General features: G+C 37.8%; 1 protein-coding gene across 1 annotated transcript in view; it reads right to left on the bottom strand.

Moving 5' to 3' along the window:
• The window catches only part of RELN (reelin), a gene marked incomplete at both ends in the record, with an annotated part of 285,763 nt that overhangs the window by 55,002 nt on the left and 211,994 nt on the right, over positions 1–18,767 (bottom strand). The window contains 9 exon segments of the mRNA XM_084305864.1: positions 883–959; positions 6,406–6,613; positions 7,566–7,723; positions 9,534–9,769; positions 11,880–12,080; positions 12,469–12,640; positions 13,378–13,583; positions 17,553–17,739; positions 18,367–18,504. Of these exon segments, the coding sequence (XP_084161990.1) occupies positions 883–959; positions 6,406–6,613; positions 7,566–7,723; positions 9,534–9,769; positions 11,880–12,080; positions 12,469–12,640; positions 13,378–13,583; positions 17,553–17,739; positions 18,367–18,504 (1,583 nt within the window).

Below are 18,767 nucleotides of genomic sequence, written 5' to 3'. Positions count from 1 at the left end.
TGCTGAAAGATGGCAGTTCTGAATTGGTGTCAATACAAATGCCATACACCAGGAAACAGTCCATTGATGTTAAATGGTTTATAATGAGAGAAGAACAAGGTTTTCTCAGTAACAGAATTTCTCAGTGATTAGTGACTTCTGTCTTCATGCAACTACACCACTTTACATAGAGAATCTGCTCCCAAAACTCTGTTGATGCTTCCCAAATCCAAATATCATTCCCGACTCCATCACAATAATTCTAAGCATGTAGGTAAAATAAGAGAGGATGCAGCTGGGAGAGATGAACTTATTCACACTAAACATATTTCCTGCTGCAGCTTCATAATTTTGTGCTTCAGGTAAATTATACATGAGAATGGGTTGAAAGGCAATCTTTTATCAGACCCACTGATGGAGATGAAAACTGAGTAAGCTTTCAGGCACACAACTCTTCTTCAGGTGAGATATGGAAGTTGACAAATTTATCCTGAACTTGAAGTTTATTCCTTGTGTTTCAAGGAATGAAACCTGAAGAAAGTCCTGTGTACTTGTATATTTGCCTGTTTTCCAACATTTTCAAGTAGTTTAATAGAAGCAAATATACCTCTTCTCTTCTTGCCAATCATGTCTTAAAACATCACAGCTCGAACAAATTTACTATTACTAATAGAGCACCATTAGGTTTGGTGAGCATAAATATAAATAAAAATATGGGATAAAAGTAAATAGACTTCTTTTTAATAGAAAGTTAACTTATTTATCACTTAAGAAAAGTGAAGGGTTAAATGAAAAATGTTAAAAATGAAACAGACTTTCTCATTTTGTAGAGAGAGTAAAAGGTAAAAGCACTACAGAAGACCCCAAGTACAAAAAGCTTATTATAAGGAAAAGAGGTTTTACCTTCATTTCTGGCTCTTGGTCTGTTGCAAGAGTTGCCAGAAGCCTTGCTTCCAATTTGTACATAAAATTGAACTAGCCTGTTAAAAAAAATATCAGATTAGAAGAGAAGTGCAATTATCTTCTAATAGCACAAGGTTAGTTAGGATAACTCTCTTCTCCTTAACTAATGTGGCATTTTCAGTTAGGTCATTATTTCAGGCTTATTGATCAGGCAGTGATCCTACTGAAATCAAGCATTGCCATAGTAAAGAGTAGGGGACCCAAGACAGAAGTTGATGTTGTTTATTGATCCTTTGCCTAATAAATATATTGTTGAACTGAGCAGGAAACTTTAAGAGATCCTTCCTTCACACAAAGATGCAAAAATTCTAACGCCAAATCTGCAACTTACATCGGATCTTACCTTGATCTCTTCTAACTGGAACCTGGTTTAAGCCTTAACAGACAACATTAGAGTTTAAATGGAGTTATTACATCCTCTCTAAATCACCAGTCTCTTTTTGATTGTTAAATTGTTAATGTAAAAAAAATGTCAGTAATAAGAGTTCATGGGATGTTTTCGTGAACTAGTAACTTGGAGAATGAATCTATATATTTTAATTTCATTGAATATTATCTTGTTCTTATGTTATGAGACAGGGAAGAAATGTTCCTGATCTGCTTTCTTTGTATCTTCCCCGTAGCCATTTCTTTTATCACTTCCACACTTTCTCCTCCTCCTTTCTATGGTAAACCATGGCAACACTTTCATCCTCATGATAGTTTTTCCATATCCTTGATTTTTCCCATAGTTACTTTCTGAAACCCTTCTAAGGCTGCAACATGTCTTTGAAACAGTGTTTCTGCTTTAACTGACAGAATTTTGGGCAAGCCTGGAACATCCCTATCTAGCTATATTTGAATTAATAATTATCCCATCCTTGTGCCCCAAAATCTTGTAATTTTTATCACAGCGATGCCTTGCTACACTTGTTGAATTATTATTTTTAATTGTGAATCTGAGGTGTCAGTGTAGTTTACATTTTCCTTTAGACGTGCACTGTTTTACTAGTAACAACAATTTATTTTAGTTAATGTCCTGTTGCTCACTCACCAAATTTCATTACATATTTCTGACATTTGTCTGAGGCTTCTCTGGTCATAACTAATGTAAAGAGCAGTGACATGACTGAAAAGGCCATTGCCCCCTCATCTACTCCTTCACAGGTCCTGCATTGCACACCTCAAACAACGTCAGAACTGAGCAGGGAACATGGGCTCATACCTGCCCTGAGCTTTTGCATGCTGAAAGTTGGCAAGGCCATTCTCCTTCCTTTTTCCTAGCCAGTTTTTGACTTATGATGATGCCTGCCTGTTGTTTTATTACAGTACTTGCTGATGTGATGTTTTTGAGAAGCAATTGCTTGTCTCTTGTGCTGGGAAGCATCTTTGTGGAGTACACAGGGAAAAGTGGGGTTATTGCCAAGCAGGGATTTTGGGGAAAAAAGAAAATGAATCAAAAGGAAACTAGGCTTCTTTAATTCTATTGCTTGTAGATAACTTCTTTATTTTAAATACTAGTTTTCAAGGTGAATTTATGTCTCTGTGTGAAGAAAGAATGCTTGATTCATCACTCAGATAACTCCCCACACGGATAACTCTTTTTGCCTTAGGGGATTTGGTTCTAATTTGTACTGACGTCAATAAAATCACAGACAAGCCACAGGACTACAGGCAGAGCCAGTACCATGCAGATATGATTCCAGTTTCACTCACCCACTGCTACATACACATTGTTACGATCCTCTTCTGATTCTAAAGCCAATCACAATCCAGTTCTGTTACTGAAATTGGTATTTTGTATGTGAGATGTTTCGTATACCCATAGGGACTTGACAAGCCAGAATATACTCATCAGTCTCATTCATGATAGAACCCCATAGCTCAAGAATAGAGTGGTTCACAGTGTTGCAAAGATTAGTTAAATAGGTCCTATTGTTTTCTGCGGCTCTGCTTTCTGAGACAGTATTCTGGCAATAAAACACTATACCGCAACCTCACAGGTGACAAGATTTACAGATAAAATTCTCTTTTATGACTGCCAAATGTAGAGATCAATAAAAAGTAAAACAAACAAAAACAGAAACAAAAACAAAAAACCTTTCTGCAGAAGAGTGAACCAGCCCATCTGATCTGGACAAGTTTGACCCAGAACAACTCTCTGAAATTGTTGCACAGTCATTAGCAACAGTCTGTAATGCAAATAGGAGCCAAGTCAGCTAACAAGCCAGATGTCACTGCTGGAAAAATATATATATTACACAGATTTTATTTAGCTGCCAGGTAGGCACCATGTGCAAATGCTGTCACTGAACAGATAGTGAAGAGTGTCATAAGGGAGAGGCCATCAATATGGGAGGCAGTAGTTCATCAAAATGCATCCAGGTATCATATTGTCAGTCAAGAGGATGAAAATACTGCTGGCAAAATTGTGCCTTTGGCACATTGGGCCATGCAAAAGCGAAGGAAGGAGAGGCTCCAGCAGGTTTCTGAAGTGCAAGCCAGAAAATGGTCTAGGTGGAATGAATTTTAATACTTTTATTACAGTTCTCTTAGCAGTATGGGATACTCTCTTTATGTCTCTTAAAAAAAAAAAAAAAAGTGTAATCAATTATGTAAGGAATAAGCAATGGTTGGGCAAATAAAGCTTAAGAATATGAAAGCACTTGTATGTGCTAGACATGGAATGCATGTTGGTAGTCATTGGTTTGTGGGAACAAACTTTAGTTTTAAATGCTTTTTGTGTTAAACCCAAGTTTAGGAGTGCGCTGCTAGGCTGCTCCCCTAAACAGCAGAGCATGAGCTGACAAATCTTGACCTCTTTGCAGCAAAGTGAACAAGGAGGAGTGTGCCCCTCTCCTCTGGGAAGATAAGGTTGAGAAGGAAAAGGTCTTTGTATTTTCTACAAAAATGATCAAGAATTCTTTGCATTCTTTGCGTAAAATGTACCCCTTGCATACAAAAAACTGTTACTGAAGCAAGATGATACAGACCACGCATGGTAGGTAGGTCTGTGGGAACTGGGAATGAAAATCAAACTTTAATGTCTTGCAAATTTATTTATTTATTTATTTATTGCTATTCTGTGCCTGATTTAATGAAATGAGATCTTAAAAGGTCCAGGAAAGTATTATTAACCTGAAAAATAAGAAGCTTAAAACTCTACTGCAGGAGTTTGAGCATTCCTATTCACAACCTTAAATCCACATATCTTGTGGTATGTCTTTAAAGATATATTTTTCTGCTGTTTACTCAATCACCAAAACCCCACAACCAAAAAACCCACTCACAATAAAAGATAACTGTGCAGGGTCTAAGATGACCCCTAATAATATAACCTAATTCTACACAAAGCATTACTGAATGCAAAAAAATAATACCAAAAAGGGAAAAAGTGCTTCATTCTAATCTCCTCTTTCAAGTGACATTAATTTTAGCTGCAATAACAGAAAACATTTCTAGGAAGGAGTATAATTTTGTTTTATGGGTCTTTCAGTTAACCCCTCACACTCTCACAAACTTATTCTGCCCTTGCTTCTAGGAGAAAATATCTAGCTAATGTTACAGACAGTCGCAAACATTAAAGTGGGATGTATCTGTTCTAATCAAGGTGTTTAAAGGCTGAATGTTACATGACCAGCCCAGATTCCCTTAGAAATAATGAAAAAAATACACATTTCCAGAAAACAAAGCATTGGCCTTTGTTAGGTCCTATTTCATTGCCCTTTCAAAGTAGCTATTTTATCTCCTTTGAGCATATAAGAAGCTGGGGTAATTGGTAAGGCGCCAATGTTCTAGAACAGCTGCATGAGCTGGATCCTGCCCTTGAGCACATGTGGCCAAAGTAACTAAAAAATCCATGTTTGTCCCATTTGTGCTTGAGATGATTGGTATTTTTGTTCTTTCTTGTGAGAGAAGTGCTAGTTTATTTTGCCAAAATAATCAATCTCAGCAGGAGAGCAGCTCACTGACTCAGAACAGGGATCTTAGTTGCTCTTGCCAGAAGGTGTCCCTCTGTCCTTGGGGTAGTTTTGACACCCCATGTTTTTGACATCTCATGCATGGGGTAGTTTTACCCCATGTTCTCGTGCAAAATCGAAGTAATGATAGATTGAGAAAGTCAAGAAGGAGCATTGTGCAGTACTTTATAAATTCTTTTTGTGTTTTAAGGGGTTCAAATTCTATAAAAATGCAAAGCCATAAGTATCTGACATTGAAAGTGGTTTCTGAATTTGAAAGCTAAAGAAAATCCTTTTCTTTTTAAAGAAGATTTCTCCAGAAAAGAAGGAATAACTAAAAAATGTAATTTGAACATAGACTTCTTGATGGTGTGGCTACTTTCAAAATTATACTTCAGAGTATTAACGATATGAGATTTAAAAAGAGAGTGACACAGAAAATGCGATCAGATATTTCCAGAGTTCCAGTATTTGCCAAAAGCATATTTGTAAATCCATAAATTAATTTAATTATTAAGGCATTTAAGTTATTATATATCAAGTATTTGTCAGAGGAGATTTTGACAGATAGGCAGGACATAGAGGAAGGGCAGTTGCTGCTGTGTTGCTCTGTGCTGTGGAGCAGCTAAGGATGTCCCCAAAACCACAGGACCCATACTGCCCTAAGGAGTGCTACTTGGCTGAACTGGAGAAGGGGAACACTAATTTGTGGCAACGCTCTTCTGAATGATCCCACGAATTAAATAATGCAACAACTCAGTGCATAACTTGCTCTTGGAGCAGTATTTGACAGGAGAAATATCTTTTATTAAACTAATGAATGTAATTGTAGGGTGGGCAAGATTTCAGGCACATGATCCCTTATAAAACTGGACAAAGCATCTGCGAACTCCAGGATAAATAATAGTTAGAATTAATTGTCCTTAGTTTATCCTAATTACATTAATCAATTGGACAATTTGAGAGAAAAAGGGTAATTACTATCAGTGGAGCACAATTCGGTAGTAGCACGGAGAGAGGTGGAAGCTTGTTAGCCTCTTGACTGCACAGAAACAATTCATATTACATTGTTTTACACTTCTTACAAGTGGACTAATTCATAAATTCTGGAAAACCAACAATAGCTCATTTGCTATGGTATCAGCATGCCTGGAATTCAATGGCATCAGTGGAAAGGGAATTTTTCTGTCTGGATTCTTAGGTTTTGTGCAGTTTCAAGGCCACATCTGCCTGGCCATCTAGAATACACTGCAAAACCACCTTCCCAGAAGGGTGAACAGATCACATTTTCTATTCTGCTATTCCATTCCATTTCTAACCTAATCCCCCTCTGGAAAAGGAAGTAGAAGGCCAGAATGAGTAAAAAAAAAAATAACTTCCCTAAGATTTCTTGTATGGGTTGTGATTACCAGAAAACAAAACAAAACAAAACAAAACATTTCGCAGCTTCTCTTGTCTATGCTTGTAATAGGGGAGAAGAGGCAGCATTAACACACAATTGTGAGAAGCAGCACTGATGACTGACCTGATATTTGTAGTGTCCAGAGGAACAGTCCTTGCCTCCCTTTTACCAGGTCCATTGAAGTACAGAGATTTTCCATCACTGAGCACGCCACAGCCTGTTCCAACCTGACCTCCTGTTATCTTGTACCAGAGAGGGCTTAGCTTCCTCTCAAACCTGTCGAACATCTCACTGTGGTTAGGCACATTAGACACACAGGTTCCATGTGATGCTTCAAGAAAAGAAAAATATATGGGAGATGTTTTGTTGAAACTGTGCTGAAGAGAGTAAAGGTCAGATATAGAAAATTGACAAACATTTCTATTGTACCCATGCAAGAGAAAGTACCATATTTTTTTTTCTTTTTCTTTTTCTTTTTTTTTTTTTCCAGAAAATGCCATGACAACAGTACTGAACCTTTTTAAGCCCTCTTTATAAATTTTTGTAGGCAGAATAAGCCCTCTTCCATTAAACTCTAAGATGACTTATTCCACTAGGTGAAAAACAGACATGCTTTATACTGATAAGATGTTTTTATGTAAACAGAAAAATATTATACTTTTAGTTCTTTTTAAACAAATTGAACAAAAGAGGATAGCTTATTGCTTTGTTGGGGTAGAGGGTTGAAAAGAGTGCAGTATGCAACTGGTTGTGTCAATCTCTGTTTCTTCACTGGGTATTTTTTGTGTGTGTGTGTGTTTGTTTGTTTGTTTCAGCATAAAAGCCCCAGAAACCACAAGTGAGCAGAAATTTTTCGCAGAAGGGCCTGTCAGAACATATGTTCCTTCCTGGTCCCATGCCATCTGATGGCCAGGGGACTCAAAACCAGCAGCAATTCATTTGAAGATGTTCCAAAGGTTTTTAAGCAGACTTTTTAGTTTATAATATTTTATTTTGTTTTCACTTTCATTGCTAGTCCCTTCCCATTTATACAGATGGTGATGTTCAAAGATCACAGTTGCCAGAAACATCACCAGTGTCTCCTGTCTTCAGCTGCTCTGTTTTGTCTGCACTGGACTCCTGTGCTAAATTTTATTTAACAAAAAGATTCTTGCTGGCAGCCCATGAAATTTATGTCATCATGTATTTTCCTGGAATATTGGAGAGGAAAAACAAGATGCTAAGTTTATAACAGCAACTCAGATAGTGTTTACTGTTGTACCATCTAAAAAAGGTTGTCTTACCTGTGTAGCCCAAGTCACAAAAACAGACCCCTGAGACACAGTCTCCGTGACCACTGCAGTAATTGGGGCAAGGCTCAGAAATGTAAACACCGTCTAAGCCAAAAGGAGGCACACTCTTTTGGGAGCTGCTCTCCTGGATCCAGCGGAATCGAGTTTTGCTGTAGAGGAACAAGAACAAAAGGCATGATATTAGTATTTCCAGCATTAATACCCACTGTATACCTCTTGTGATCTTTGTTTAGGACAAAGAGAGCCTTTCCTGGATTAGCGAGCTGATGCCTGGGAAGTATTTGTAACATCCTATAGCTTGTGCAACTTCACATATGGATATTTTTTCCACATATTTTGGGGATGTATTTTGATTTGCTCTATTTCTCTGGCCTATATCCACCACTGTGATGCAAACAACAGATCATGTAGTTTTATCAACAAGAGTGAAAGATTAGTTATGACTCTGAAGATGCCTTTCAGTACTTAGTTCAACCTGAACTGCTAATTACATTTTAAAATGCCAGAATTCAGTTTCTTACAGTACTTATGAAAATAACTCAGTAACGGCAGTGATGCAGAGTTTGTTATATGATGGTATAATTTTGAGTAAAAAACCTTCAAATATAGGATATAGGAAAAATCATCCAATGTCTACAAATAATGTCAGATAAAGTAACCTATGGGATATGTGGATAGAAATACAAAGATTTTATTCTTGGGTGACAACACAAAATTCCTGAAAAATAGCAATCTAATCTCTAACTTCTATAACTAAAACTGTTTCAGGAATTTTGGAGACTTGCTTTTGGGACTTTTTGGATACTACACAAAATTACTCCAGCTGATCCAGTGCATAGAAAATTATTATTGTATAATAATATAACTATTTATAGTTTTAAGTCTTTGGCTTTTAGTTGAATCATTTTTGGATTCAACAGAGGGGAGAGCTGATTTAAAATCTCATTATCAATCCAGTAGATTAATCGAGATCCTCCTTGCTATTCTGCCTAATGTATAACGTTTATTGCTTTTTACTTACTGTTCATGGGGATTTGGTAGGTAGGTGATCATCATGTTGGTGCTTTGCACCAGCTGATAAAATGGGATGCTCTCAAGATAATCATGATTTCCAAAGTGACCCATAACAATTCAGTCTTTAACATACTGGGAGCCTCTTCATACTCCCAATACTTACATTTTTAATATATTAGCATGAGCTTCTTATTCTTGATCACATTACTGAACATAATGCCAAACAGATTGCTGCTATTGATTCCACACTGCTTGTTTTGGGTAAATCAAATCAGCTGGTGTCAGATCTGTGCGATTTGGCACCTGCTTTTATTGGCTAATTACTGAAGAAAAGACAAACTTGTTACGGTACATGCTGCTATTTCAGTTCCTTGAAGCAAAGGCACTGGTTCCCTTGCTTCACAATATGTTGCATACTGAAACTCCATGCTGGGGCTGGAAGATGAGAAGCCTGTAGCAGGAGAATGGGGCTGAAACCCAGGGGCAACACTAAAGCCACTGACTACAGAGAGACACACAGGAGCCAGCAGGCTTAGGGGACTTCTGCTGCCGATGGCATGCAGTGCAGATAGTAAAGGGTCTCTTTGCCCGGTGGTAAGTGTAAAATTAATCCTGTTGAAATGGCTTATTTGATTCAAGTGACTTATCACCTTCTTGCTGGCTCCCCTGACCCAACTAATAGGCCTAAAGAAAGACAGAACCATGATGAAGAGATTGATGTAAAATTAATATGTTGTGATCCCCTTGTTGCTTTGTAATTTATTTTTATAGATGGTTTGACACCTTAAAAATGGAAAGCTTCTCCCTGTTTTGGAGAGCATAATATATTTTTTTCCCAGACCTGCAGATTTTTAACACTGATTTTACTCACAGCTTGCAATTTTTTCCTAACATAGTCTCAAACGACAGGCAGCTAATTCACCACTAGCTTACGGTATAGAGTACCTGGCTGCAAGGGACCTTGGGATAACAATAGTAATTCTAGTCCAGTCCTCAAAGTCTCCTGTGTGATACACGGTTGGCTCACTCAGCTCACGGGCGCTTCCTTCACATCCTTTTGTGCCTGGAGATGCAGGATAGCAGCCTTCCTTCACGAGTGACCAGAAGAGCCCAGCATCATGGGAGTACTGAAGCAGTACAGGAGCAGAGCTGCTGTATTGGTTAGTGCAGCCAATGTTCAGCTGGAAAAAGCAAAGCATCAGATCTGAGGTGAAGAAACCTGCACTGTTATTTATCATTATTGGCTGCAAAGCACCTTTAACTTTCCATTTTGGAGAGCTTAGCTCTGAACATTTCCTTTGAACCCTGCTGGCAAACAGTGGCTGATGCTTAGAGTCAGAGTCCTACACATACACAACATTTCTCTGTAAAAATTACCACCCTTCATTCAAGTTGCTAGGTTCAGCAAAATGTGCAAAGAACATAACACATTTTTCAAAGGTCCTGCTATGTAGCAGGCCACAAATAACAAGCTCTGCACAGGCACCTGTGTCCCCAGGAGGAAGGGGAAGAGCTGTATCCTCTGATATAACCCACTGCAGTGCACCCCAGTGTGCCAGACTGACTCCAGGGTTCCCCTTGCCTTGGGCTGTAACCCTTGACCATGGCCAAATCATCGACTTTTCATAATAATGTCAGTGAGCTGGCACTGCATTTCTGGTCCCCAGAAATGAGCAAAATTGGAGGCAGTAGAAAAATGAATACTAAAATGTGAAATGAAAACATAACTAAGACAAAAGTCAACCATTTGTTTTGTTTCCAGTTTCATTTTTCAAGCTACTAGAAACATAAGAGTTTTTATATTATTATATTGCAGAAATTCTACTTGAGCTGTAGAATGTGGAATATAAAACAAAATCATTCATCTAAAATGAAATAGTTTTGACAACTGACTGTCTTTGGTTTATCAATGCAAAATTATTCCAGTCAGCTATTTAAAATGGAAATTTCACAAACTCAGGAAAGCATTTAACCATATGTTTAAAATTAAAGAATGCAAATAAGACTAACACATTTCTATGCAGGCCAGTTTAAAACCTTTCCAAAAAAAGAGAGGAATATGAATTAAGGCCTTAAACAATAGAAGAACTCACTGTTTTCTGACACATATTGTTGATGTTCTGTATATTTACATTACATTGCCAATGGCTTCAATGATGGAAGGTGTATGAAATGTTTTTAGGTATTGCTTTTTCAGACTAACAATTTTTGAATTGCTGTTGACCATAAAACTTAGAGAATGAAGACTTAGTTACTGAAGTAGTGGAAAATGGTCAAGAGGCAAACAACATCTTTTCCAGGCTAAATGGTATTTACATATCACAGTATTTTGGGTTTTAGACAGTTTAAGGTATAAAACTGCAAACAATACTCATTTGGAAATTGTACTGCCGTCCCTCAGTTTGTACAGAATTTCATTAGCATAACTTTTAGATAAAATGAAATTTTTTACAAATCCTATTATTTCTAACCAACTTTACTATTTACAGGACTGTGGGAATTATATTTGAAAAGCTGCCTGTAAACAACTGATCTCTTTAATAATTCTACTTGTAAATTATTCAGTGTCTGTATCCACCAATTATGTAAGGACCATGTATTTGTGGTGAGCTCATTAAAATTGCATTGCAACCAACCTCCAGAATTCACCAATGGGATTTCATTATAAACTCAATAAAATTTTGATTAGGGTTCAGAAACAAGAGCTTGTCAAAGCAAATACACTTTCTTTGGAGCCTATATTCTGTTGCACTGTCAGACCACTAAAATTTTTGTAAGCCCTAGAAAGAAGAGAATGCTAATTGAAGCCTATATTCATTGACAATAAAAGTAATTATTTGAAAAACCCACACTGGAGTACAGAGCAGCTTGTAAGTACTTAAAGAGTTTAATATACAAAAAATGTACACAAACCACATTGGAGCTTTTGTAGTCGCAGATGGGATAAATCCTTTTTCCCTTGATAGTGCAGTAGCATTTCCTGGTACTGACTCAAATATAATGACAGTCACTTCAACCCACTTGTGAAACTCGTTAACAAACAACAAGCCTTTAAAATTTCTCCAGAGGGGGAAGAAGTTCTCCTGCACCAAGGTTTTAGCTATTCTGTTAGAAAGCAGCATCATATTTTATATTGTATGAATTCATACATGTGCTCTACACATCTTTTTACATAGTCTTATAATTTATTACATTGTTTTGAACTATGACCCAATGACATCTTGCAAGTATTGAATAAGGGGAGTTTCACTGATATTCTGGGATTTGAAGGGACTTATATTTAAGGAATACCTTGAACTGCAGGACATATCCAGGCTTCAGCGTTAAATCTCTAGTCACTGCAAATCGGTCTCCATCTGATTTACCAAACAGCATGGCAGAGGGGGTGGCAGAGCAGAAAGTTTCATTTTTGGTCATCCCTTCATTGGCCAACATTAACCACACACTCATCTGGTTCATAGGGTAATCAAATGCTGGCTTTTCATAAAAGTTCTGTTAGAAAGGAAAAGAAAGGCAAAAAAAACAAGTACTATCTCCTTGCAGTGTGGTTCCAGAATATTTTCCCAAATTATCAATTTTCAAATTTTGCGATTTGCTTTTTCTGTGATTGTACAAAAATTGTAATTGTCAAAATTTGCCTTGACATTCTGAGGAGATGATACATAACTACATTATCGATTGTAAAAATTAGGAGTCTGATGGCATTATGGTAAGAACCAGCTTAGTACTATGCAGAGAGAGACGCAGCTGCAAGCACTACAAATGTCTCTTTAACTATGCTCAATATTTTCAAAGAAAATTGAATTCAAAGAAATTTCTACTAACAGAGAGGACAGCTCCTTTTTCATGGTGATGCCCACAGATGGCTCTTGCTTATTACCTGTGGTAAGGTGGGGTTAACAACAGGAATTATGTGCTTCTGTTTCTCTGACAAAATAATGATGTCATCGATAGCCCACTGATCATACCCTTCCCCTGAAAACACGGGCTGCCACCACCGAAACCTGGTGCAAGGAGTCTTAGCTGCAGCTGGCAGCTCCAGATAGACAAACCTGAAAAACAAAAATTCAGCAGGACTTTAGGGGAACACTGTAGAGAAACGGGAAAAATATCACTAAATAGGAAAAAGAGGCAGGAAAGCCATTTGTCTTCTCAAGAAACTCGTATGTATGATGGATCCTGCTTTCCTGGAAATGGCTGAACATCTGCCTGCCAATGGAAGCACGGACTGTGCTCTTGATTACTCCAAAGGGGTAAATGTTTTGTCTAAAACTAATGTATTGGATGGCCAGGCAATGAAGATTTCAGTGTATAGCTGGGGACATGGTTATTTGCTGGAAGTTTCCTGTAATTTTGACAAAGTAGAGACAAAGTAAAGTTAAACAGTTTTATACTTTCAAGTGCCTAGATCACTTTCAAAACAAAGAGAGTTTGCTGAGTTACAATAGTTCTGGAAATACTGTTCATTGCAAGGCAAAATGAAGAGATGTGAGGATAAAATTACCAACTATGGTAATAGAAATCATGTTAATATCTATGCAATTTCAATTGCAATCTTAATTTGGAATGACAAGCTACCTACAGGTTTTCTAAGGCCCACTTTCATTATTTTTTTCCTCCATGGTGGCAGGAATTTACTGTGGCAGTCTGGAAAATTTTCTACATAAGGATGGCTTATAAGTATTATAGTTTATAGTGTATTTTAATATTTTCATAGACTCAGAAACAGTTTTCTTAAAGAGATGATGAAGTATGGATTTAACTGATTTATTTTAGAACAAAATTATACCTGGGTTTACTGAAGTCAGAGAAATACATTTCTGCTAGCAGCTGCCAGTTGATGCCACCGTTATTACTGTACTGCAGCAGCACACCTTCTTCTCTGCTGTCTGGTTTATTGCATGAAGAACTGTCTCCTCCTATCTGGATATAAAACTGAACAAAATCCACCCAGGTAGTGTCCAAATCCCAGCTTACTAACTGTCTTTTTCCAGCCTACAATAGAAAGAAAGAAAATAATTGGTAAAAATAATATTAAATATGTCACTTTTACTACAAATTGACATATTTTAAAGTCAAGCACAGATGAATATTTTAGAGAAACATGATGGACATTGCATTTTGTGTTAACATGACACTTTTTTATCTTTAGGACAATGGTTCTGCTTGGTCTTAATTTATGTCTTAATTTCTCTGGTGTGATCCCACAAGCATTTTTATTATTGCAGACGCAATACTTCAACACAAAATACAACATCACAGCACAATTTCAACACAACTATCTTATCTCTTTCCTTGTTCTCCTGACTCCTTCATGGTACCAAATACCTTCAGAAGACATAGAGCAGACCCTGGGTATCACGAACCAACTAGGGCTAAATGTTTAAGCATTCAGCTTTTATAGAACATAGAACATCAGCTTTTTGATAGAACATAAAGCAGTAAAAAGACATTTCTGGTCTCATTTCTCTTGAATTGTATAGTGTTGCTGAGTCACCTGAAATTATACTACTGATAATGCCTATTGCATTTCACGCAAGGAGAGTATCTCAGAAGCTAGAGTCTGATTTATTTAGTTATTTATTCATTTACCTAGCAATCAAATTCAATTATTTCAGACACTTGCGTTTTATATCCTCATATATTTTAAACTTAAATTATCCCGAGCTTGTCTCTGCCTCATCAAGTTTTAGGTCCTTATAACAGCCAAAAGTACACAGACACACACACACATTTATTTTCTCAGTTGCACTTAGACATTTTCTCTCTATTGTCCCATTGGTCCTCTGTTGGTGAGGATGGATGACTTCACCTTCAGTTCGCAGTCTTTTTTCTTTTTACATTCATGGCATTCAAGGTACCATTGCTACTTGATCCTCCTCTCTACAGTTATGTGGCATTAATTTCTCCAGCTGCTACCCAGTGCTATATGCACAGAGAACAGAACAGCCTTCCCACATGTTGGCATCAGGCCATTTGACAGGTTTCCTTCCAGTTACTTCTACAGAAGCATATAGGATTACAGCAGTGAAATTCATCTCCTACTCCAGAACTGGGGAGGAGCATTTTCTCTACATGCCTCATGTGAATAGGATTTATTCATACACAAACCCATGTTCTTTTACTAGCAAGTATTGTAAATCTGAAGTTTCTCAACTAAAACCTGTGGATGTAGTTTCAGGATAGCTGAAAGAAAAAACAACCTCATAAGATGCAGAGAACAGTATTCCCGAGGACGTTTTTGAGTTCTAGCAGGAAACAGCTCTTGGACATTTATGCTGTGGTTAACATGGTCACTCTGTGCTTGCTGGTAAAAGAAGACAGAGGATATTCAGCTAAAAGAAGCCTTATGGTGTAAGAACCTTTTACTATAACTGGAAATCTCCCCTTCCCCTTCCACTCTGCTGCTTGATGCTGAGCTTGTGGGCTTGCACAGCAACAGGCTTGAACAATTATGATACATGTTATAAACCTGCCTGCGGTGTGACAGAATGAAGGGAGAGAGCATTGTCCCTGTAAAGGTGACCTGCATGCCCCATGCCTGGCACAGCCCTCCACCAGCACAGTGATGTGCTGCCACAAGCTGCTACAGGCAGGGCAAAGCCAAACATGCGCAGCTGGAGAGGGGACATGGGTATGATATTTCTGCATTCATTAAAAGTGGTTGCAACCTGGATTCATCTGCATTAACAGTGAGTAGACCTCCCAAAATGCAGCAGGATTGGCAACATGCCTACTGGCTCTGATTACCTAAAAATCACTGATTCCCGTCCAAGCACAAAAAGGGATTAAAAAGATAAACTTGGGCTAAGTTGTAAAAACAATACTTAATTTTAAGCAGAAGTAATGTTTTCCCTGTCTCTCACTCATACATCCGTGATCCTCCTGACAAATTGCAAGTTAGAGATAAACAAGTGGCATGGATCTAGCTGGACATCAGTAACAAAATTTATGAGCTGGTTCCCAGCTGGTGCTTGAATGGTGCCATGAGAGTGAGATGGGCTCAGTCTTGGGTGCAGCCCCAATCTTCCCAGTGTAGCCCTACATGGCTAATACTGGCCCAGGGCACTGTGTCATGACACTGGTAATATCTTGGGAATTCACTTTTGCAAACATTTTTCTTCTTGAGACTAACAAGATTTTGAAGTTGTCTTAATCAAATCAGACTCGATGATCATAGAAGTATTTTCCAACCTAAATGATTCCACTATTCTATGGATAATAAAGATGCCAACACCATTTGTATCCTGTGGGCAGATACGTCCCCACTGACTGATTGAGATCTGGGTGTAAAACTATTCTGAATACTTTTTACATGTCTACACCATCCCTACCCCAAATTGGCTCTGCCTGCCAAAGGGTTAACCACAGAACCAGGTTAATTGAGAAAGAGTGTGAGTTACATAAAGCCTCAAAGGAATTGCAGGGGCTAATTGAAAGAGGTCTCTATATTCCAACACACCTACAATTGATTAATATGAGTTGGAAAACAAAAGATAGAAGGTTGGCAGAACAAAGCCAACATTAATTCTGGTAGTAGTGATTGATTATGGCAGTAAACATTAGACATTCAAATAAAAATAGCTATTTCAGCAACTGCAAAGAAACAGAGCCTGTGAATACAAGCTCCCAAAACAATACAGAACTGTTGGGCAACTACAAAAATTTTTATAATGTTTATCACCATGGCCACTAGATGCCTTGAAAGAGATCTAAACAGAAATTAAATAAGCCACCTTCAGCTGATGGCACAGAGATTGCTACTACTCAAGAAATGAATGATAACCTAACCCGGAGAGATCAATAGAAAGAAGCCAAGAATTTCTAAATGAGATTTTCACTCCTCCTTAGCAGAAATCAGAAGAAAGATCATAGCAGGTTAATTCTAATTTAGCAAACTACTTTGAGAAACTTGGCATAAGGAACTGAGCCAGAAGGAAAAGCATCTAACAGAGAAGACAATTATATAAAAAAAAATCCAATTATCACAATTAGCTAGTTATACTGATTGGTCTATTATGAAATTTACAGCACAGTGCTGCATTTCCAGGGGAGCTGAATGTGAGACTGTGCAGGAGTGCTGAAAATTATTTGATGAGTTAGATTTTTATAATGAGGTAAACAACATATGATTACATAGCATTGCATATTGGTTTATTCTTCTGGGACTAATCCGGTTCTCATGACAGCCGTGGCAGTTTGATCAAACCCTTAAAAGAGAAGCATGTATCTGCATTTTATACCCTTCCTTTCAATTAAGAACAACAACAACAACAAAAGCACAAAACCCAACACAACAGAATTAGAATTGAGGAGCAACAATGAAAAATAAATCTGTGATTACAACCCATAGTCTTACACCTGATCATAAAGATCTCTTTTCATTTTAGTTATAATTACTATTGATTAGCAGATCTCCCTATATCTTACTCTTGCTATATTACTTTTATCTGTAAAACTTCCAAGTCATACAACAGAATATTCTCCTACAGGCTAACCAGGCACTTTCTAAAAGTCTGGATGGGTTGCTTTTTCACTAATTTTGGTCCTTTGACCTCAGAGTAAGCTCTTTGTCCTCCCTGAAAGCCAACCTTTCTTGGTGCCTCTCCCAGAACATTATAGAACAGAGACAAATGGGAGTTGGGAGTTGCTGAGAAAAAGCTGAGTTTTAAAACAGAAACCACACAATTAAGATGATATTAATGTATGTGCTTCCCAGCACACTGGTAATTTACTTCCTTCCATTACAGGAGGTATTTCTTGGATACATAATGCACATAACCTCCTATCTCTTTTGATTGCTTTGTTTTTTACCTGCAGAGCACAGCTGTGCTGTTTAATGCACTTCTCATGCTGCTCAGAGCTTTCTGCCACCTTCCTTTTCTTTGTCATATAACCCCATCATGTTCCTTTCACACCTACATTACTACATGCCTTTCTCAGTCTCCCATTCCTTGTTGGTACCTTGTTGAAGTAGAGTGAGGAGCCAGATGAGATGACCCCACAGCCTTCTTCAGGCTTTACAATCTCTCCCCCAATAACTTCCTGCCACTCTGTCTTCAGGCCATCTGGGTTCTCAAAATCAGACATGATTGTTGAAGGAAGGGGATTTTCAGGCTGACATTCAGTACCCTGAAACCCTGAGTCACACCTAGAAGGAAACATAAGCATAACAAGATTTTAAAGGCCTTATTTAATGCTCACAGTTACTTAAGACCCTTTAAAATTATATATGAAAAAATCTATCATTCTAAAACTGGAATTTTGGTTCCAGGAAACAAGTTGGAATCGCTGGATAACTGGAAATAAGCTGTACCTTATTTCTAAAAAAAACCTTCAGTGTCCAGAGAGCCTGAAGCTGGCAGGCAGCACGCTGTTCCCTTGGCATTGCAGCTGTCTGACAGAGGCTGCAAAGTAGAGCTGAGTCGGTTCCTGGGGACTGTTTGACACAGCCTAACAGCTCCAGCTGTGAACTGGTTCACCAGGACACCTACAGCAGGGCAGCCCCATGACACTGAAAGCTCCTCCACTGCATGGATTTCCCAAGGGTATGGGCTCTTGAGCAGAGAGATGTGGAGCAACCAGCTTTTAAGGTTGCTTTAATGGTTTAACTATCACTTTTTATTTATTTATTTATTTATTTATTTATTTATTTATTTATTTATTTATTTAAATATTTAAATATTTTTTAAATTGAAAAGTAAGAAAAAACATAAAAAAAGAGAATACCTAAGTATCTGGAGACCAATAGCTTGTTGAACTTGCAAATGCTTTGTACCTGCAAACGCCATGGTCGCACCAGCCGTGTCCACTGCACATGTTGGGACACTGCTGCCCAATGTAGATGTTGTCTAAGGCCCACTCATCCTGCGCGGTGTAGTAGCACTGACTCCAGCGGAAACGCGTAGCACTGGACCTTAAAACCAACAACAATGCTTTAATTTGGATGCTTTACAGAACTGTAGGAAAAAAAAAATCAACTATAAAAAATAAAAGTTGATATCACAATCACTGTCCAGCCTGGGAAAATTGGCGCAACCAAAAACAGATTCTTGTACATGAACTTTCTGTATGATGTAACTCACTGCAAAGCAGATAATGGACTTTGCATTAAATAACGATATTTCCAAGGAAATCTGAAGAGGTGCTACAGGGACTTTATACTTAATGGCCACATTA

The sequence above is a fragment of the Netta rufina genome (assembly GCF_964035555.1).
Source record: "Netta rufina genome assembly, chromosome: 1".
Lineage (NCBI taxonomy): Eukaryota > Metazoa > Chordata > Aves > Anseriformes > Anatidae > Netta > Netta rufina.
Note: the sequence above shows the minus strand (reverse complement) of the source record. Positions and strands in the feature narration are given on the sequence as shown.